At 33.7% G+C, this 23,927-nt stretch overlaps 1 protein-coding gene across 1 annotated transcript; it reads left to right on the top strand.

Annotated features, from left to right (window-relative positions):
* Positions 1-7,174: 7,174 nt before the first annotated feature.
* On the top strand, positions 7,175-15,750 carry LOC137402399 (uncharacterized). The gene is made up of 5 exons (XM_068088900.1): positions 7,175-7,338; positions 10,296-10,452; positions 10,794-10,977; positions 14,646-14,836; positions 15,637-15,750. The coding sequence occupies exons 1-5, from the start codon at positions 7,175-7,177 to the stop codon at positions 15,748-15,750; spliced, it is 810 nt and encodes a 269-aa protein (XP_067945001.1).
* Positions 15,751-23,927: the final 8,177 nt, after the last annotated feature.

Genomic DNA, 23,927 nt, shown 5'->3' with positions numbered 1-23,927 from the left:
AAAGAATTAATCAGATTCCAATCTACAGCGGCTTTTCATTTTGAGCTTTTAAGAGCGCGTAATCACATATCCACGTATTTGGCACCTACAAAACAACAGAGTAAGACATGGTGAATCTTTTGATACCAAATAACTGTAATGTGAATTTTGTTGCAAGGCAACCTTTAAAACCTTAAATGAAAACTGATGAAAAACTTCAGATGCAAAACAGAGCAGAATACCGTTAAAATTTTTACTTTTTATAACTGATTCACATTTGAATCAAAGTTTATAGAGCCTTTGTTTGTAGTGAATGCGATATAAAATATAATGTAATAAAATATATTTAACATAATAAATTTAATATGTATGAAAATATTAGCATATAGAATCATAGCGTATTTTATTTATAGCGTATAAAAATGCACAACGCAAAGTGAATGCTCTTTGGAATTTCTATACACAAGCATTTAAATTGGTTTAATTAATGCAAGTAAGTGTTCGGTAGCGTTTGTGATATGCATGTAACTATTTTAGCCAAATTTGAGTAATTAATAAAATTTATGTAGCTATATGATTATATATTAGAATTATGTATATAATCCTATTGTATAATAGATTGTCATATTGTTATTGTTAGGCTTTGCAGCATTCAGATTTATGGAGTAATGGAAACTGCTCAAACCAAAACATAAAATAACTGAGGTGTGAAAATGTTGTAAGTGGAATAACTTGCACAGCAATTACTTGCATACCAATCGTATGAGTCGTTTCAATCTTTCACATGCAGGAAACATTTAATACAGATTTGTGAGTAACAAAACTCACTTCACTTGTTGATTGTTACTGTTTCCATATTGTGAAAGATGGTAAAATTGCACATCATACGCATCATGGAAACATAAGGAGTATGACTATGAATATGAGTGTAAAATTTATGTAATTATTTAGTTATGTAACCTAATTTCGCTTGTGGACTATAACATTTTTAATTTATTGTTTGGTGTATCCCTACTTTGTAAAACAATTAAACCCTTTCAAGTCTGATCCCGGGTATTCTAGAATGCCGTTAAGCTCCCTTCATCCTGATCCCAGAATAACCAGGATTCCAAGTGGGTGCGGTTTGGACATAGTCTACTGACTGTCCAGTAATATCATAGGAAAAATAATTGTTTTATTTGGTATTTGGACTTCTTAGAAATAGATTACCTTAGGCTCTAAGTCTCTTTTAAGCACAATGCCATTTTTATTCACATATTAAAATGCACTACGCTATGAGGCGTTTTCAGCCACTTTGCTTGCTATCGGTAATTATGAAAAGTCGACTATTAAATGCCTCTAGCATTGTTATTAGCTCTGATGATAAAGCTTATTCAGATGCTGGTAGATGATGGTAGATGAAGTTCAATACACCTTTGATGATTATTTAGAAGAGCAATGTGAGTACAAGTCCTAGTAACTAGTAGAAATGAGAATAATTTAGCTGACCAAAATATTTTTATATTATTGTTTCCATAGCAATGCAATCAATCAAGTAAATGAGATTGCAAGAATTATTGCCAGTTACAATTAGGTTGATGATTTATTCTGCGCATAAAAGTTTTCTGCCATCAGAATACTCCAGTATTTGTTTTTATGAGGTAGAAATGACAATCTTGCTCATGAAACTAGGAATAGTAGTTGTAGTAGTACTAGTAGAATCAGTTGCTTGCAGGAAACTCTAAATACAATGATCCCTTACATTTATCATTACATTTCTTATAATAATATGACTGCAGGGCAGCTTTTCTTGAAAGGTAAGTAAAAACTGTGCTACATCTTTATCATGCACTTGATAATAGCTGATATAAAGTTATAATTGAATTTGAGCCAAAGTTTGATATTGGCACAAATATTACCTTATTGTTTGCATGTGCTAAAGCAAGCAGTTTCTGTTTTCATAGATGTGCATATTTTGTCGATAATGTACCATTATTGAAAATATTTTGAGTTATCCTTTTTTGTAAGTAACTATTTCGGGAACAACAGCAGAATGCTGAGTGGAAGAGTGAGAGTGGATGCAACTCGGTCCAAGGCTATTTTTGGTGAGCTCCTAGAAGTGGTGGCAAAAATGGCGTATTTTATTGAGTTCACCATGGCACTGAAAATTTGTTTCTAATAAACTATGCTACTCACAGACTAGTCATAATTTGAGGTCTATTGAGCACAAATTCAATACCTGTGGAGTTCATTAAAAGTACAATAGTCAGTATAGCAAGTAAATCTTATGCTTAATGCCTTAATTGAAAATTTTATTCAATATATTTTGATTTACTTTAATTATATTAAGTTATATTTTAGTGTGAAATGTTTATTATATTATATTGCTAAATTAAAAAATATTAAACTTAAATATATGTAAGACTATGATATTACAACTAAATTCTTTATAATAACAATAAATCATATGAAATAATACATCTTTATAGTTTATAAAAGCAAGCATAATGCAAAATATTAATTTTTAAACTTCTAATTGAAATACTACTGGTAACAATATTGAAAACTTTATTATTTGATATAACATTATAAATCATTTTGATTGATATATGTAATGCTGTCACAATATTGCTGGTTATTTTATGTCTAATATTGCAGTATGATATGTTATTTGATTGACCTTCCATTTACTACTATACATGCGGTTTGTTATTTCGATATTAAACTCCTTCTGGCTACACATTTGGAATATAGAACATTCTTTTATGTACATATTTACATATACACATTTGTTGCATACATGATAAAACGATATAATGTATCATGTGCAATATACCATGTAACCTGGTTAATGTATAACATAATATGAGGGAATTTGTGCACTCATGTCTACATTCTGGGGAGCACTTTTTTAGAGAAAGGTATATGAGTGAATAGGGCGCATTCTGGGCTTTTCATTGGTTACTCCTGTTAGAGCCTTTGCTTCTAAGGAGTTTGATACTTCAGAGGCCAAAGTTACAACTATCGGTATTAGATCTAATGATATAACTAAATATCCGCCTCCAGTGCTTTCTCGGAAGTCGGCAGATGCATCTACTTTCACTCTTTCACTCAGGCAGAACGCCCGGTTGAAATTGGCAACATCATAGCGATTGATAACAGAGCCTGTAGTTTCCTACTCAACGCGTTTCACGCTTGATCAAACGGCAATTCAATAATTAGTTTAGTGACTGACTACGGAATGGGCTTAATTGTGCTCATCTATTTACATATGAGGCTTGGCCTAGCCAGCGGGTACCACTTAGTGGACTCAACAATGTATTTTGGAACGGCGTAGCTCAACTTCAAAGAGTGTTGATCTTGTGAGTAAGTCATTTTATTTGTTTGACTGTTAATTGTGCATATGTTACACATACTGTTTCTATCACTATTAACCTTTAGCTCCCATTAACCTTTCATCCTCACTAATCAATCTATGCTATAGCAATTGCTGCGTCTGTCCTGCCGAAACAACCGTTTGAGATTAGAATAAAATATTGCTTTGTGCAAAATTCAGTTTCATAACATTCAGCTTATTAGCTGACACTCAGACATTTGCATTACTTGGACAAATGCTGTAATTTCAGACTTATCAGGAAAATACTTATTCTCTGTGCTTTGTCGACACACCTAACGAGCTCTCACTGCCAGGGTACTAGATGACAATAAACACAACTTTCAGTTTCTACATGTCACAGCAATCAAATGCTAACTAATTATTTTGATCTAAAGAGATTAATTTTGTTTATTTACTAGTTGTTGACTGGCAAAGGAAATTTAATAACGAACTAGTCAAGTAAGTCAGGGCAACTCCAAACCAGGCCAAGCAAGAGCTGATGCTAGTTATAATAGCTTAGGCACTTCAAATTTAACTATACTTTCGTCACTTCAAGTGTAAAAGCCATAAAAAACCGACTCGCTATCACACAGCCGATAGCAGACTGTGGATATAGCAACGCAACCTAAACAAGAGCTGATAACTCAGACTATGTATAACAGCCCATAGCAGTGTATATACCAGCGCAACTCCAACAAGAGCCGACAATACAGACTGTATATACTACAGCCGAGAGCAGACTGTATAAACACCAGTGCAATCCCAGCAAAAGACCCGATAATACTGACTCTATATATTACAGCTGATAGCAGACTGTATAGACTAGCACACCTTTTAAGTCAAGCTGTCTAAATTAAAACGAAGATGTGTTGTACTTGAATAATTTTTTTGTGATATCATAGTATGCCTCGCTATACTAGCCAAGTCTCGACTGCCTCTTCAATGCAAGCACAACTGTTTATATAAGCAAGCAGAAGCAAATTTAGCATATTATTGGTGGTTATGAGTAGTTAAAATTGGTAGGTCAAAACAGCAGTTATCTTTTAAAGGAACAAAACCTATTGACAAGTAAATACATGATATAAAAATTTGGCTAAATGGTTTAAATGTCTTAGTTAATATGGAAAGAGAGTTAGTAATAAAACAAACAACAAACATTATTTCTCTACTTTTGGCTAACTTTCTACTTGTGAGTCTAAAGAAACGGTTGCCTCATAGTCCTTTTAGCAGGCGTATTCTAGCCTGTTCTGATTCTAGTGAGTGCTTTGGTTTCCGTTAACCATTGCTTTACGTAACAATTTAATTTATATTGTTGCATATATAAGCCCAGGTTATTCACTGTTATGCTTTATTCAACATGGCCCTCAATTGCAAACCTTGCAACTTCTCTACCTGCAAGCCACGCGCACTCCGCCGTCATGAATGCACGCATGTTCATCGGTGTACTCTCTGTGACTGCTATTTTGACAAGGTTGCGAAACTAGCCACACAAAAAGACTCTATCTACCGGATGTCTATTGGCATCCAAACTAAAGGGAGAGAGAGATGGTCTTCGCGTCCCTACAAACGGCGAACTGAGCCTTGCCTAGTACAAGACCGCAAGCCATACTCCCGAGAGTTCTAGAGGCCAAGATGGGCGACCAGAAAGGATAAGGCTCCGACCTCCCGCCTATCTGTGGTGTCGGTTGTGGCTCGCCCAAAGGTGCCACTTCTAGAACCTTCCCCATATTTTAGCGACACTGATCCTCTGGGCTACTGGACTCGCTAGTGAACATACAGCTGTAGGCTGTGCTCACACCCCTTAGCCCTTTTCAGGGCTACCACTATCTGATAACGAATTGTTCCTTCGCTTTAGTGGTAGAAAGTCTTTTTCATAACTTTCATGCCAAATTACTACACTAGGTCCTCATTTTGCTACGTACTTGTTCGAGAAAAGCAACATAAATTATTTGCTTTTGATTGAAAATCCATTTTTTCAGTCTCTCATTTCAGAGATAGCTGTTATTGATTCCACTGCCCTACGTTGATGAGATGCATGAAATACCTGAGATTAGTACCAGTGTGTCACTTAAAATGATATTATATGACAAAACTAATTTTATATACTATTTGACGATGCGTGAATTTTTCCTTGTTTGTGATCGATGAAGTGGAAAATTTTGCACGTACTTTAAAGATCAACACTGTTGCTAAAGTACTTAATTGCTTGGGTTTGCAACTAGTTTAACAAAAACATGTTTATTCGAGGGATATATGCCTTTCAATATTTTTTTATAAGTATGAATTTACAATTGCCTGCTAACTTTCTGTGCAGCCGACTAGAGCTATCGCTACACTAGCGTGTACAGCCTGAAGTTGTAATACCTCAAAGTTGTTTCTATGGAGTTATAGAAAAATAAGCTGAAAATAATAAAATACATGGTTCGTAGCTTTACTTACAAATTTAATGACCCCAATTCATGTAATTTGAGTTTTTCAAACTCAAAAAATACAAGATGAACTTTTTGAAAATTTTTTGAAGGATATTTAAAATACAGTTACATGCTTTTCTTTCTTTGTTTATTCATCTCAAAGTTCTCTTTAGGCACATCTCTTAAGTTCAAACAATTTTATTTTCACTTTTGCCTTTTATTTTTACTGCTTACTTACTCCAAAGTAGGTGGCTCACATTTTTAATCCTCTCAAACTGAAAGTTCATGAAAACCCCAATGTTCACTATTATCAAACAAATCATTTACCCAAATTTTGATCTTTTTCTGTATTTGTGTTTTCATTCCAAACCAAAAACTCTGTCAAATTTAGTTGATGTTTATGTGGTTAAAAGTTGACTTGCAACAAAATTCACATTACAGTTATTTGGTAACAAAAGATTCCCCATTTTTCTTACCAAATTCACCAGATTCTTACTCTGTTGTGTTGTAGGTGCCAAATATGTGGAAATGTGATTACAAGCTCTTAAAAGCTCAAAAACCAAAAGCCGCCGTAGATTGGAATCTCTTTATTTCTCTGACGCTGTCATTACAGCTTCGTTATTGTCTTGTCACGTGATGTTCTCACGCGAAATGAAAGGCCAATAAAAAGCTTACCATAAAACTTATCGTAGCACTAGCTTATGACAAACACTTCGGGTTTTACCAAAGACCCCATATCAAGTATAAATACTCGCTACTTTCTAGTTTTGTTTCAGCTCGAACTTATCGGCAATTCGTAATCTGGTCATGCGACTCAACACTTCGCAAATAATTTCTGCAGCACTTTTCCATTATCACAGGTGACCAACAGGCTCGTCATGATTATCAGACAATGATATGTACTCCTTCGAGCTAAGGTTAAGAAATCAAACAAATTTTGACGGTAAGTTATAAGATATCACTGCTAGAAGTGACAGCATTACAATGACGATACAATAGACGCGTAAGAACAATAGACATGGTTTATTGAATGCATGAAGTATATTTGTGAAAATATTTTGACGAATAAGGTTGCATGAATGTGTAAACAGAAACCATCTACCACAACTACGTCACATTTGAGCCGTTTTGGAAAGATAATCCAAACTACGACGGTCTCGTGTGGTTGTGATTAACTGTTCATTTTTTAGCTTTTAAAAGCTTGTAATCACATTTCCACATATTTTGCACCTACGACACAACAGAATAAAACATGGTGAATCTTTTGATATCAAATAACTGTAAAGTGAATTTTGTTGCAAGTCAACCTTTAAGGTTTTGGCTAAGCATTACTCTAGCTTATAGTCCCAGGATAAAATGACTAATTTTCAATATATGTCAGGAGAAGTGTTTAAGACAATTTTTGGTTTTACCTTTAGATTTGCCAAAAATGGCTGACGCTTCAGCAGATGTGGAGTGTGAGTACTGTTGCCAAAAAAGCGATGCCATCATCAACCCTAAGGTGCTGCCTTGTAACCATATACACGGTATAACTTGTTTGAGCACCTACTATGAAAGCAAACACTTGCTGCAATGTGGACACAGCGGATGTGGGTGAGTGATGGTTTACAGTATTTCAATTTAGTTTAGCACTATCTGAAGATAAATATGATAAACTGATGCTGTGACACTATCAACTTCAGCTCGCTCTAAATTTTGTCATGAGTGATTTTCAATTACTCATTGCAGCTACAAAACGGTACTTGTGAATCGTTCAGAGTCGAATTTTGAGCTCCTAACAATTTTACAAAAAATTGTTTAGATTTTTGCCTTAGGTTTCATCATAGTAGTCAATCATTGAGTCAGTAAGTTCTTCGACAGTGAATAGGCACACGTGACGATTGCATCTGCAAAAACTTTGGTCTGAGCCTTTGCATAGATATGTACATCTTTGTCAGCCCCAAGATTGGAGCACCTACCTTTATATCAGTATTTGCAAAAATGATTTATAGGATTAGTTCTCTGAGTCTTTGGTAGAGTACTTACTGGATGGGTCATTCATTGTTTTATACAGCTTGTTGAACATATTTCCACATTTTAGAAAACAAATAAAATAAATAATCAAAAGCTTATTGGGTATTCTATTCTACAAAAATAGCTTGCGACATACAAGTATTCCCAAAAGTCTGTTGATCGAGGAAGTAGCAATTAAAGAAACAGTGGCGCCAATGTTCATCTCAACAGCGGGTGATTGCTTTGTAGTGATCCGGCAGGCAGGTTACTAATGGTGTGCTCCATAAAACATTTTTTATATAACACACTTCATAGACCACTATAACCTTGCTCACTCCTGTGTGACTTATGTTACCACAACATGATTAACTGATATATCTCCCAGGCTTCATCTTACAGAACCATCTTAAAAACTAGTTTTTTTGTTGTTGCCAGTATGTATGTTAAATGTATCAGTAAACGTTGTCTTACTTTTAAATGACTAATACCTATTAGTTAGAAATGTACAGGATTTAACTAGGGGTAACTGATTGAATTTGTTACAGTTAGATCACAGTTGAACCTCGTCAATCGATTTTAATTTGTTCCAGTGTTGACATCCTAAGGCGAAAATGTTGTATGGAGGCGCATAGACACCCATAATAATTATCTAACGCAAGTGACCTCTAACAGAAAACATCAAAATTTTATATAAGTATAATACATATTAAAAAGCAGTAGCAAACTAATATGTTAACAGTAGCACAGTATAGAAGCTGCTATGACGTAAATTCCAGATAACGTAAAAGATTTATGTGAAGTTTTTGTTTCTTACTACGTAAAAACTTCTGTATGACGTAAAGTGTCAAGTTGGGCGAGTTTTCAAAGTTGATTTAAGTGGTAGTTTATTTTGTCGCACTTGCCGAAGAAAAAAACGCCGTGCGTTTATCATTATATCTATTATATATAATCTTCGTGACATTCTAGTTTGCCGAAATGGATCGTTGAATGTGTCGACCAAAAGGCGAATAGGATGTACAATTGTTCATAAATACAAAGGTGATCGAGTGGTGCAGGTGTTACAGTGTCGGTCTACCAGTCCTAATGTCACAAATTAGAATATAGTTGAAAATTATCTTTATCCTAACCTTGACCTCTGAATAGTGATAGACGACAAACAAGTAGAACTGCTTTTTATAGTTATAGACTTTTTTGTTTTGCCTTATTGTAGACATAATAATATTTGTTATTAGCTTTACTTTGCTGAATAAACTTTGCTGTTTAGAAAAATAAGAAAATCATTGTAAATAAACGTCAAAAACGTGCAGTCCTTATCAACTTGTTGTAAATTTACCGCAATCATGGTCTATAAAATCAGTGAGATTGATCATAAAAAGGAGAAAAGTTGTTGATGCAAATCACTAGTTCTGCAGTTACGGTACAGCCTACAAATTAAAAGAGTTAAGAAAAGTTTTTCCTTTTTGCATGGCTAAAGGGGTGAGTTTAAAAAGATGTTGGAACGGATTAAGCAATTTACATATATTTAACTGTTCTTATAATGTAAACGTTCATTGAACGGTTTATTTACATTATAGAACTGTCTACTGTAAATATAGTTACTTACCGTAACATCGGTGTATTTAGTGGATATGATCTGCAATAAAGTATAACATTACAATGTACTATGTGCAGTACGTACTGTGAGGAGTTCTTGCCTTTGTAACAGACGTATAACATATTTGTTGAAATTAACTTGAATGAATTTAGCTTACCAAACACATACTTGAAGCTAACTTTTAGTGTGTATTTTATTAAACTAAACATAAACTTTGTCATAGCTTTAACTGTTTCACTTGTTTGTTTCCGGTTTTGCTTTCACTATAATTTGTGAAGAATAATGCTGAGCTGAACCAGAACGAGCATTTTATTTCTTTCAGGCCTTGTGAGAGGGATTTCGGCGAGTACCATATTTATATCTTGGTTATTTCGACAAATTCAGTACACCAAAACCCAAATTCTAATTTTGCAAGACATATCATAGGCGGGGATGAAAAATTGCCATGCTCCACATCGTAAGATAAAAATATCGTATATCAGGGATATTATAACCCCGAGCTTAGTATTCATGGCGTAAAGTTCAAACTACTGAAAACACCCTAGTATGCTTATATGAATACTTCTAATCGCTATGGTAGTTCTGGAGGGGTTAGTTTGAATTATTGTCGAAAATTTGGTAAGTAAAATTAGGGGTATTTTATATTAGTTTTGGCGTCTTTAGACCCAGTAATATACCAAAAATATGTATTATATTCATGATAGTTCTGAATTACTAATGCTTATCACAGGTGATCTTCTTTCTCCATTCGGTATATATAACAACTTTGTGCTGTACTTTTACAAATCATGCCTTCAAGAAGTGACAAACATCAGGGTACAGTCGCTTTTATACAATTTGGGGAAAAACAGTTCTTAGGTATAGCTATGACTCTGTGTTGCAACTGTACATCATCCTCTAGGTTGGATTACATCATTTAATATAGTGTTTGAGATGACAGTGCAAACATTGGTTTTTGTAACAGCCAAGTGTTTGAAATGCCACCAGACAAGCTTCCGTCCTATGACTTGAAAACCGACAAGACACTCTGTGATGCTTGTCTAAAAAAGAACACCCAAAGAAAAAAAGCTGTAAGCTATTGTATCTACTGCTGTAAAAAGTTCTGCTCTGCTCATTTAGAGGTATGTTAGTGTTATTCTTGTATATTTAGGTATTATTCAAAGGTTTGTGTAGTTAACAGTACGAGCTTCTATGTCATGTTTGACCTGTTATCACTTGTCAACATTGGTTGAAAATCTGTTTATACTTTACTATTGACATTTTGTGGTTTGTTAATAGTTTTTTTTGGTTATTTTATATCACGTAGTCAACCTATTTTTATATCAACATCATTCATCAGTGCTGTCTCAGTGGTTTGAAAAGTTTTTTTCATTATCAATCAAGTGGCTACCGTCTATGAAACTTGTCAACTACGCTCATACTGTCTGGTAATTGGTAAGTTATAACTTTGTCAATACTATAGTATCATGATGAAACGCTGGAGGAACATCACAAAATAACAATACTAGAGTACCTCACTCAACAACAAAAAGCTAAAGTCAGCACCTGCCCCAAACATAAATACCTACAATTTGTTTCTGGATGTCAAGTCTGCTATGTGCTCAGCTGCCTGAAATGTGTTCCTGACCTGCCAGCATGTGACACTGGTATGTAGACTTATTGTGACTGTAAGTAGATTGCCAAATATAGCTAGATTTATTTGGGATATGTTTTTATATATATATATTCTATATATCTTATGATATATAAGATAAATTTTATTAAATACATACTACATACTACTGTATATATAATCATTATATTATGTTTATAATTATACATAATATTGTACATCGCTGTTAATGAAATACTATATTATTATATAACATATATTTTCTGTATTACATAATATATATTTTATACAATATTATAATTATATTATATCAAATATATAATTATAATAATATAATTTTGTTTATATATCTTTTTAAAAATATGTATCTAATACATAAATATGTTATGTGTGAAACATGTCTATCAGCCCAGAACATCAGATGATTTTTCGTGTCAACCTGAGGTATAGTAAGGGTAGCTTTACACCAGGGGTGCGCAACACGTTTTTTTTGAGGGCCACTTTTCAATATTTGAACAACACCTAGGGCTAGCAACCCAAAATAATGTAATCTAATGTGTCGAGTTGAAGAGACTGATAAAATGTTATAATATAAATAAGTACATTTCTTGCAAACAATAAATGCAAACTTTTATTAGAATGAATCTGTAATATTGGACCAAGAAATTGAGACCAACAAATAAAGTGCATATTAGATAATCAGAGTGAAACTTGGTATTTTACGTTTATACACAAACTTTCAATGTCCTCTTTTACTGATGTAGTAGCAACTCGAAGTTGACTGGTCAGGTGTTCATCGATGAATTGACTTCGGTACCTGTCTTTTGTGAACTTCATTTTTGAAAAAAACTGTTTGCAACAATACATACTGCCAAAAAGTGATAACATCTTTTTATCATGTAGCTCTAGATTTGGATACTTTCCAAATACATTATTCTCATAAAAAATCACTAAATCATTATTAGTATAGGCTCTCCTCAAATCACCATCTGATTGTAATTCTATTATCTCTATTTGATAGCGGTAATGACTGTCTTCAGGTATCAAGTCAAAGGGCTGAGAAAATAGTTTGAACTTACGTTCACATTTCCTAAAATCAGCAAACCTCGTTGAAAATTCGAAATGCAACTTGTCAAGTTGTTCAGTATACTTGGAGCAATCTATTCCTGGCAGTTCTGCTTTTCTGACTGCTAAACAACGAAAATAAGTACATGTAAGTTGTGTTTTACTCAGTTGATTCTGAAACAGTTGAAGCTTCTTTTCAAAGGAACATATGGGTTCAAACATTTTGTTTACCAACTGAAATTTGCCTTGTAGTTTAACATTTAAATCTGAAAGATGTTGTGTAATGTCAGTTAGAAAGGCAAGGTCATTAAACGAGTCATCATCAGTTAAACAAGCAACATCCTGCTGCTTATTAACCATGAAAGTCATAATCTCCTTTCTCAGATTCCAAAATCTTTTTAGCGTACTAGCTCGGCTTAACCAATGCACTGCAGAGAAGTACACAACATCTGGGTAATCTGGATCGAGTTCTTCTAAAAATGCCTTGAATTGGCGATGATTGAGTCCTCGAGCACAAATGTAATTCACACATTTAACCACACTTTTCATTACATCAGTAAAACCAAGAATTTTTGTGAATAAATTTTCTTGATGTATAATACAGTGATTCACCCCAACCTCTGGCGAACTTATGGCATCTAAGAATTTTTTGGTGAATCCATTAATTTTCCTTGTCATTGAAGGTGCCCCATCAGTGGTTAGGCCAGTGAGCCTAGAAGGATCCAGTTCAAACTTATCCATCAACTTCACTACTTGGTAGCAAATGTCTTGTCTAGTAGTTGTTGAAAACAAGCTGGCAATGTCTAAAAAATCTTCAATTATTTCAAAATTATCTGTGATGCCTCGTATGAAAACAACCAATTTGGCAGTGTCACTAACATCTGTGCTTTCATCAAGAGCCAAGCTATATGATGTGCATATCTTTATTCGTTTTTTCAAAGTTTCTTCAATGTTATCCGAAAGCTGGTTAATCCTGGGTGCCACAGTAAAACGAGACAAACTAGTTTGTTGCAATAACTGTTTTTTTTCAGGACAGGCGAAATCGTAGAATATACCCAAGCAACTTTTTACGAATTCTCCATCACTAAATGGCTCTCTTTTTCTGCAAGTAACTCACAGACTTTGAAGCTAAGCTTGGTTACAAGTTCAGAGTCTTTCTTATATGAAGTAAACACCCCTTGTTGCTTCTTATTTGCCGCGGTCATCTGTTCCAGCTTGTCTAATCTTGCTTGGCCTAACAAGGTATCGTACAAGGCTGAATGTATTGATGTGTAATGTCATTTGATGTTGTATTCCTTTGATACAGTGATTGTAACTTTGCAAATTACCCATATAACACATTTGTTGTGCTCAACAGCAAAATATTTGCTACCCCAATCTTTATTGAAAACTCTTCCTTCAACGTTAACTTTTCTTTTCTTAGTAGCAGACGTGTTTAGCTACAAAAAACAACTTTCTTTGACTGTTATATTACCATCGCAAAAAAGCTTTAATGAGTACAATCAGCTGACACAAAACTGGGTAGAGTCAATACATTTAATTTAAATTTGGGATATAAATTGAAAAAAATATTAAAAAAAATTCTTAATAAAAATATATTGGAGGAAAAATCTAGCCTGGAATGTTCAACTTACCAAAAAAAATTATTTTCATTTTGGTTAGCACTTAACAGTAATAATTTTTCCCAATCTTATTTTATCAATAAAGAGTGTACTGTCCTTACAGGGTTAAATAACTGAGTCCAACTGATTCAGGTTTATATCGTTTGTTTGGAACCCAAACCGGGAAAACTGAAATAAAAGCATAACGTAATGACATAAAACATTTTGACATGAGTTTATATAAGCTTATATAAGTAAGCAATTTGCACAATTTAAAACAATATAAAGTTAATAAAATATATAAGTTCTATAATATGCAAATGCTACAATAATTACATGAATGATTGTTAATAATATAAATCGCATACCTCTTTGGCCTTATACCCAGGTAAGGCAGTAAAAAGACTTGATCACTTTTATGTCAAGCTATGACTGTTGATAAAGCGTAAATATTAAAAAACCACATGCTGCCAACTAGCAGAGTAGCTTGGTATAAAATGGTGTCGTACAAATCAGCAGAGTTTATATATTGTTGGCTATAACATAAAAAAATACAATTTATTGCAAAATGGCAATGCAAGAGCTATAAATCTTTCTAGCTTAGCTAAAAATACACAAAAAAAAGATTAAAATGGTCAATTTGATTGATAGGCAGCACCAGTAAAATCTACAAGCATCGGTTATATAAACAAACATCATTAACTAAGTTATTATATTGTCGTTAATGCGATGATTATCTCATGGCTATTCCGTAGGCGCTAGGTGAATGAGAGTTTGTTTACTACTCTAAAACACCAGCGCCGCAATGCAGGGGCCACATTATCTTAGTTTGTGGGCCGGATTGTGGCCCGCCAGTCGCCTGTTGCACACCCCTGCTTTACACCATCACAATGTATCAGTGATTTTGTGTATTTTCTCCTAAAGTTTAAGATTTTTAAGATTAATGCAACAAAAAAGCATTTCATCTTTTTTATTTAAAACGAATCAATTTTGCTCTTATATGACTTGTATACAATAGGTTAACTTCTTGGTACAGGTTCTTCCCATTTATTGGTTCCATTGGAAGACCTGGCTTCGACACTTCTCACAGGCACAATATCTGCTGAGAGTTCAGCTAAAGACAATCAGTTTGAGGCGTTGTTCAAACGAATATCAAAGTTACAAGCTGAATATGACAGCCAGACTGAAGAAATGTTGAAGCTGATACATAGAAAGAGAGATGATCAGGTTGGCGGAAGAGAACAGTCTATGTTTTCTTTGAATTCTTGTTGTATACTTGTCTACTTACTATAATTTGTTTAGGTTATACATCACAAAACAGTGAGAGCTGTAGAAGCGTTTTAATCGAAGTCGCAAATTTATGTTAGAGTTAGGCCAATGCATAGCTAAAATATAGGAAACCTCTGGCAAAAGCAAAAACAGTTAGTTACAAAAATGTGTCCTACTTCTTTTGCTGCTCATTCATTCAAGGTTTAAACCAGCTTATAAACAGTGACTCGTAATGCAGTTGTTTTTCGCTAAGTTTTTTAGCCAATAACTTCAGGTAACTTAAGCTAGTAACTTAAACTATTTTGTATCTTCACTATATAATATTAGCCCTCTCCATCTCTCCAAAGCCAACAATAGGAAAAATTGTTTCGTGATGTCTCATGCAGTTAAGACCTTCAAGCGTGCTAGCCGAAATGTTTAGTGTGCTATTTTAACCAATCAACATTGAAAATTGGCAGGTGTAATACATATGATTTTAATTATTGAATAGCATGGCCAATTGAACAGGTAGTTTATTGCATAATACACCTGTCTGAAGAACTGAAGATTTCCACCTCAATTCCAGTGCAACACAGATTTTCTGTTTGTATCTTTAACTTTATTGCTAGACCTGGACACAGGACAGACAGACAGACGACAGACAAACAAACATTGAAATTTATATGTATGATTGCGTCTTATATATATTCTAAACACAGAATAGTTGTTTGAGTAATATCCATATTCATATGTAGTATCGGAGTTGACTATAACTGTAGATAAACTCACTAAAGGAGCAGTATGATGAGCTGGAAAAAAAAGTGGTTGAAAACAGGCAGAGATCCAAAGTAGAAATTAGTGACTTTCTGGAAGATGTTGTACTTGACAAGTGAAGAAGTCTCAGGAATCATAGAGAAATGCTGGAGACTAAAATCAAACATTCTCCACCCGTAAGTAAATAGTTGAATACTCACAACAAAACTTAAAAAATGTAGATAACTCCTTAAAGTAATGTATCTAATACTGCACTTGCAATGGACGGGTTATGACATCATAATGTTCCTACTAAGTGTCAATTTTTGAAACATAGATGTGTAGCTCCCTTATTATATATCTGTGCGGTACGTCAAGTGGCTTATTGTTGTAGTTTTTGCAGAGAGTAAAACATTCTCAATTTAATAAAGAAGCCATTTACAAAAAGTCAAGCTGAAAATAAAGCCAGAAAGAATATAATAAGATGACATGAATAAGGTGAAACATGAGTTCAAATAATAAAATCACCTCAAAAAGCTAATCTACATGTATGTGCAAATATCAAAGAGTGTATTGGTTTTACTTATTTTGTATACAACAAGGTTATGATAAATACACAATTTTAATAGGCTAAAGTTTGTCATATCATAAATTGGAAAAAATTAAGTTTCATAAAAAATTAAAAACTTTAATTTAACATTTTTTGTCACAGAAAATTGGAAGTGTTTGTATCACCAGACAGTTTGACCTTAGTTTGACCTTAGTTTGACCTTAGTTTGACCTTAGTTTGACCTTAGTTTGACCTTAGTTTATTGAGTATTTACGCATTTCAGCTTTACCATATACATTATTTAGGTTGAAAAATTCTATGTTGACCTATCAATGTATACTCTGATAAAAACCTAAACGCAATGTTTTCTGTTACTAGACACATTTTTAACTTAGCCACATTTGCATATACAGGCATAACTCTACATACAAGTGCCTCGACAATAGAGAAACTCAAGATATGAGATGACATGCCAGCGAGTATCTTCTTTGAGATACGAGTCATCTTTGAAATACGAAAATATGAACTGCTTCTCAATTTCCACTACACTATACAAGCAAATATGCAAAAAAACGCCTTCAAGAACAGCATCACATGGGCATTCTCTTAGAATCAGATTGAAAATTTTTTTTAGAAGTTGGCAGAAAGCTATAGCCAACACAAAGCAAAAAGTGCTTAACCGGAAAAATATACTAAAAATTATGACGATGAAATTGAATTAGGTTTAGTAAAAGATTAGACCTTTGCTTCAAGTTTGTGTTTAGTAAAATTAAGGTATCGATGTTAAGTTTAGAGTTTCTATTACGTAGAGTCACAAAAAGTTAGTGTACCGAACTCGTTGCTTTGAAGTTTTTTTCAGGCAGCTTTTATCCACAATGTCTGTCTCAGAGGTAAAAACTGCAAACGGTAGTGTACATAGTGGTGTAACAGATGATTGTAGATCATAACAACTAAATAGGTTCTAGAGGTAATAAATCACTACAATTCAAACGCCTCTTTTACCGTAATATTCTGTTTGGTTGGTGTTTTAACAGTATGGTGATGGATTAATTTTACTTAATGATCTTATATAGAAAATAGTACCTTGAGACACGAGTAAATTGACTTACGATCTCAGTTTCGGAACGCGTTATGTTCATATGTTGATGTATGACTTTGCATTAGATGCTCCTATAACATAAACTTTCTGTAACGTAAAACTCCTATAGCATAAATTTCAAATTATGTAAGTTATTTCTGTAAAGTTAACTCTTTGTACTACATAGAAATTCGGTATAACATGAAGTGTCAAATTGGGACAAGTTTCAAATTTGTTTTGAACAAGGAAAATCTCGTAGTTATCCAAGAAATATAGCTATTTATCTTGCTCCAGTCGCTAATAAAATGACGTATTGTTTTTGTTATACATGTATATACTAATACCCTGGCAGTTTAGTTTGCCTGGAGAGATCATCATGTGTACAGAGCACAGAGAGTTAGTAGCTGCGCAATGATTTAGAAATACTTGAAGGCGATCAATTAGCCAAAGTGTTGGAGTGTCAGTGTTTTGAGTTGTTGTGAGTTATAGTATTCTAGAAAACTATTTTATATCTTAAATTTGATACATGATAATGGATAAGCGAACGAACAAAGACATACAGCTTTTATTAGAGTAGAGAATTCCTATACGTTTTTCTAGACAAAAAACATCTTTTAGGATGTTTACTTTGCTAAATAGACTTATTTCTGTCTAAAAAAAAGAAAAAAATTAATGTAAATCTTTGTCCTAAATTTTAATAGCTATAGCTAGACAGACAGACAGACAGACAGAGTGAACGACGACCGAATTTCAAATTTATATATAAACTAGCTATGCTACCCGATGTTGCCCAGGTACTATAAAAATCTTTGAACAAAAATTTGATTTGTGCTTAACATATAGCAAAATTTGCCATCCTAACTTTCAAACTACACATCATGAGATAGTGTTTTGTGTAGTTGAAATAACTTAAGAGAGAAAATAAAAACAACTGTCAAGGTTTTCAAACTTTTTCAAACACTTGTAACTTTCAAACTTCCTATCATGAGGAAAAGGTTTTGTGCAGGACAACTGTAAAGGTTTTTAAAGGTTGACTTGCAACAAAATTTACATGACAGTTATTTGGTAGTAAAATATTCACCATGTCTTACCCTGTTGTGTTGTAGGTGCAAAATATGTGAAAATATGATTACAAGCTCTTAAAAGCTCAAAAACCAACAATTGATCGCAGCCATCACAAAACCGCCGTAGATCGGAATCAGTTTATTTTTCTGACGTAGTCATTACATTTGGTTATTGTTTTGTCACGTGATGTTTTCACGTGAATTGAAAGGCCAATAAGTGGCTCAATATAAAAGCTTCTCGTAGCAGTAGTTTATGACAAACACTTCGGGTTTTACTAAAGACCCCGTACCAAATATAGATGCTCACTACTTTACAGTTTTGTTTCGGCTTGGTCTAATCGTCTAGTCGTAATCTGATCATGTAACCCATAATTCACGAATAATTTTTGCAGCATTTTTCGATTATCACGGTTGACCAACAGGTTTGTCTTGTTTATCAGACAATGATATGTACTCCTTCGAGCTAGTGTTGAAAGATTAAACAACTTTTTACGGTAGGTTATAGGATATCAATGCTGAAAGTGACACCATTACAACAATGATAAAATAGACTTGTAAGAACAATATACATGGTTTTATTGATTGCTTAAAGTATATTTGTAAAAAAATTTTGATGAATGAGGTTGCACGAAAGTGTAAACAGAAGCCATCTTTTACAACTAGGTCTCATTTGAGCCATTTTGGGATAATATTCCAATCTACGGCGGTTTTGTGATGGCTGCAATTAACTGTTCGTTTTTGAGCTTTTAAAACCTTGTAATCATATTTTGACATATTTTGCACCTGCAACACAGCAAAGTAAGACATTGTGAGTCTTATGATATCAAATAGCTGTAATGTGATTTTTGTTGCCAGTCAACCTTTAAACCACTGTAAATTTAAATTTGCATAACTTTCAGCGACGTATATTTTTAACAACGTAGAGTGGAACCTCGGTTCTCAAAGATAATTCATTCCAGAAGGTTGTTCAAAAACTGAGTTGTTCAAGATCCAAAACAATTTTTTCCCAAAAATATAATTATCTAAATTTTAATTTGTTCCAAGGCAAGAAAGCAACTTCAGTAAAGTATTTTTTCAACATTTACCACCATAAGCTGTACTGTATGCTATAAGTAAAAACAGGTAGATATAGATCATGTTTGCTTTTAATAAAATGTCTTCTATTTATATAGATGGAAAAAGAAAACAAAAGTAACCAGTTCGTATGTTTGGCTCTTAAAAATCAAAACATTAAAGGTTAAGATACAATAAATTGCAGAAATTGATAATGAAACAGCAAAGAATGCAACAGATCAGTTACATCAAAAGTTGTAGGCAAAAGAAAATGTAAACAACAATGGCACTTTTACTTCACATCTTTGAAGGAGACTCATCTTCTAAAACAATTTAGGGTAACTCGACTAGAGGGGTTATCTCAAGTTGTGAGTCATTATATCTTTGGTAGAAGAGATGTCGTCCCAGATAGTTCCTCCCTTTTTGTAAAGAATTTATGAAGCGTAAAAGGCTTCTCCGTTTGTAATGCTTCCGAAACGAATATTTTCATGCTGTTTGCAGAGCTTTGCTAATTCCAATGTGCATGCTTCGATTTAGTCGAAAACCGAATTTATGTTCGAGCTCTGAGACAAACAAATCTAAAAATCTTTTGGTCGAAAACCGGATGCTAAAATAATTAGCACGCGCATGGTGTACCTGTTATATAAAAATGTATCTGTTCACTATGGTAATCTAGCTCAGTGGTAGAGCATTCGGATAAAAAACTTGCCATAGGAATTGTTGTGAGTTCAAATCCATCCAAAAGCAAAATTTTAATATCGAGAACTTAATAGCTATAGCTGGACATATAGAAAACAGACAGACTTTGAGATATATATATGTATATGTATATGTATACGTATACGTATATAAATATAAATATATATATAGCTTATTACAGTTTACATATATATTCATATATTGTCTCATTATATTGTCTAGGATGACATTGTGAGAGGCTTCAAACAGCTGAAAAAGCAAATGGACAAATTTAATGTAGAAGAGTTGCCTAGACTGGAAGTAGGAGAGCAACTAAAACTAAAGCAGACAGGTAGGAGAAAACCATTGGAGTAAATAACACGTGAGGTAAGATCTTTAAGCTGTGCTCACACCAGCCGGTTTGCAAACAGAGTTTTTGGTGTCAGTATATGAATAGTTTTATGGAAGATATCAGCCAATTATTTTTCGTTCACACTAGGACGAGTTAAGTCAATGGGCTGGTGGTATTGCCATTTTTATTTGCATGGTCAGATAGCCTGATCTGATACATGCTTAATGAGTCAAGCTTTACATTTCCTTGACTGTGTTCTGCAGTTTCTCGTGGACGTTTCAGCAAGTTTACCGATCATTTTGTACCGCTCAGTTTATCATTAATAATGGACAACTGATGGAAAAAATAATCTTTTGCGAACATCAACTGCTTTAATTATTGTAGCCACAAAATTATAATTGAAGCTGATGTGTCAATTATAATGTTGTCGCTATAATGATTGAATGTGAGCAATAATTCTGTTGATAACACCTTACAGCGCCGCTATCAACTAAATGATTGCTGTGGAAATGTGCAATTGTCATCAACGTAATTATTACTCGCCTTTGAAGCTATGCCAACAATGTGCACAAATGTGCAAACAAATATATATGTTGTTCACTTAAATGTTAAATGACAATGGGTGATTTGCCGTGAAAGTGATTTCATAGGCTACTCAGAGTGAAAATTGGTCTTTAAGCATCTACCGATCAGGCACAAATATTTTGTGTATGAACAAAATCGGTCTCGGGCTTGTTTGCTTTTTTCATACGAGGCGATTCTCGGTCAGTGGGCAAAACCATCCAGACAAGTGGCATGAAATCAGCTGGTGGAAATTCAGCTTCACTTACACTTCTACCCGACTAGTCAGAGTAAAAATGAATCATAGTAAAATAGTAAATTTTTTCTAGTTTTCTATTTGTCAATACTTGAAAATAGCTTATGATATATATTAAAGCTTTTGTGAGTAATTTTTGTAACAGAAACTATAAACAAAATAAAAGTAGGGAGACACCCATGCTCTGTTCTCAGACTATAAGATTATTTACTCAAGACTAAACTTAAACTTTATACAGTTATACATGGATGCTATGCTCTCAGACTAACATATTATAAACTGCTAAAATATTTTGTCTGGATAACTTGTACTTCTTCCACTCTCAAATGTTTATCACCTCTACATATTAGTCAAATGATAAAATACTCTGGATTTCTAATATTGTCATATTTTTGACACACAGTTTAATCTGCTACACCGTCTAATGTTTCTGTTGGACGATTTGGGCCAATGAGTAATTAAGTAGCCTGCCTCTGCTATTTTATGGTACGATGCATAGCCTGTAATTGAATGTTCTATTGCGCTTTGTAGGCATTTTATTCTAAAATTATATTTTCAGGTGAAAGTCGTGAGATTGAGTTAGAGGTAGTTTCCTCTGGGGACATTGTAGTTAAAAGCAACCAGGATCTTGCGGCTTTTCTACCAAGCCGTTCTCTTTCATCTCGATCCCTTTTTAAATCTATAACTCTAGTTAATTCCACAACATCGTCATCCAGGCCTTTATCAGTATGTCAGCATGAAGGAGTTACTTATGTAGGATTAAATAATGGTACAGTCAGTAGAATTAACAACAACTACAGGCTGCAGAACGCCTTCATTTCCACTTCTGGTCGTGTTGAGTCCATAAGTATCCATGACAAAAGACTATACATATTGTCTTTTGAAAAGCCTCGCAAAGTAGGTGTTTACGATTTGTCTGGAAAATTGATCGCTACTTGGCAGCACCCATACCATGACTATTATTGCAGCATGCTGACTGTAGCAGCAGGCAATGTAGTGGTTGCCGATCCTCCTAAGAAAATACTAACTATTTATTCTCTCACTGGTGAAACTCTGCATAAAGTCAGCTGCCCCCTGTTGAGTAATAACCAGGTCTCGATATGCGCTGGACACGGAGATGATGTCATCATAGCTGACCATAGTACAAAGAAAGTGTTCAGATTTAACATCAATACTGGGAAAGTCATGTGGACTTTCATCCATCCTAATAGTCCAAAAGGCCTTGTGCGCTACAAAGACTACATACTAGTAGCTGCACATGCAAGCAATAGCATCTACACACTCAGCTATGAAACAGGTAAGTTGTCTACTTGAAGGGCAAGTTTTTCATATCTTGTGTCAGTGGAATTACCAGTCAGCAGTAACTTTCAATTGAAGTTGTAATACTTTTAAACCAATTTTGTGAGCTGCCTTTCGCGACTGCTGGCTCGGTGGTTTTAATCTTAAAGAATAAATCAGGATTATGAGTGGTGATAAATATAGTGCATGACACTACAACACATCTAATTCATTCTCAGAGTGTTTATATTATAGAAATTTCACGTTACGCAGACCATAATATACATTTAAATTTCCCGATTTGCTCAACGATTGTTTCAAACTCATGCTATTGGCCAATAAAATGAAAAAAACTGAACTTAGCTGTTCAATTTAGTGACTGCAGTAACTGTGAGATAATTTGTTTGTATTGTAAACTTTCATCTTGTTCTTTTTTCACTTTGTTTCGGCTCCAATGTTACAGTAATTTTACATTAAGTAAAAGGAAACACATGCCTTCGATATCACTTCAAGTCATTTTTTATTTTTTTCTAGACAGCATGGTCTTTGCTGCAAAATAATATATATATCTAAAGTAAAATAAAACAGAAATATATCATTACTACATAATGAGTGGGTCTTTTGGTCTGTTCAACAGTCTGAAGCCGGGCTTATTAGTAAAGATAAATGATAGCTTTCAACAAGACTCCAGCTCTGGACATTCAACAGAGTAGACCAGCACTCTAACACCTTTAGATATTTTTGAGTAATTGTACTAGTCATTTGTTCTCTGTGGTTTGTTGTCTTACCTCATGGATCTTCCACGACACGTCGGATTGCCTCGGTAAAAGTAGATTCAATAAATACACCTATATGCATCGATTTCTCATGTGAGTGTCACAAGAAAAAACTTATATTGTTAAGGCTTGAGTTTGAGAACTTTCACGCTAGGCTTGAAATTACATGGAATTTTTACGTAATACAAAAGACAAACATTGTGTAACTTTTTTATGTAATGTAGATTTTATGTTACGTGAGGTTTACCTTATAGGAGGGTCTGATAAGCTAATTTATGTTGATTATATTTTAAGAGGTAGTTCTTCTGATTTTGTTTCTACTAAAAATTTTTAACAATGCTTTTGTACATTTGGAAATCGCCTTTTTAGATTTAGTTTATTTTATTGTTATTTAATCAAATATTTTCAAGCCAATTTTTTTTGAACATTTACAATTTTTATAATTCTGATTAACTAGAAGTACAGCCAAAACCATGATGAAATCGAAGATAAGATTTTCTCAGAAAATTTTGTGGGTTCGTTTACATGGTTCTAATAAAATTTGCGTTTAAAAAAATTGTTAGCAAAATGACCCATAAAAACACAAATTGATTCAAAATTTTTGAATTAAATACAATGTGAAATGAAGTTCTAATTTTAAAGGCTGTCAGAGTATATGAAAGGAACCATTC

This window comes from Watersipora subatra, chromosome 8 (assembly GCF_963576615.1).
Source record: "Watersipora subatra chromosome 8, tzWatSuba1.1, whole genome shotgun sequence".
Taxonomy (NCBI): Eukaryota; Metazoa; Bryozoa; class Gymnolaemata; order Cheilostomatida; family Watersiporidae; genus Watersipora; species Watersipora subatra.
The sequence above is the reverse complement of the archived record's forward strand: the minus strand, read 5'-3'. Positions and strand labels throughout refer to the sequence as shown.

Bases quoted from the DNA above. Each gene is read 5' to 3' on its own strand.
- LOC137402399 (XM_068088900.1), top strand. From the start codon at position 7,175: ATGGCTGACGCTTCAGCAGATGTGGAGTGTGAGTACTGTTGCCAAAAA. The intron at 10,978-14,645 runs GTATGTAGACTT...TTCTTGGTACAG, and splicing joins CCTGCCAGCATGTGACACTG to GTTCTTCCCATTTATTGGTT. The intron at 14,837-15,636 runs GTTGGCGGAAGA...CTATAACTGTAG, and splicing joins ATAGAAAGAGAGATGATCAG to ATAAACTCACTAAAGGAGCA.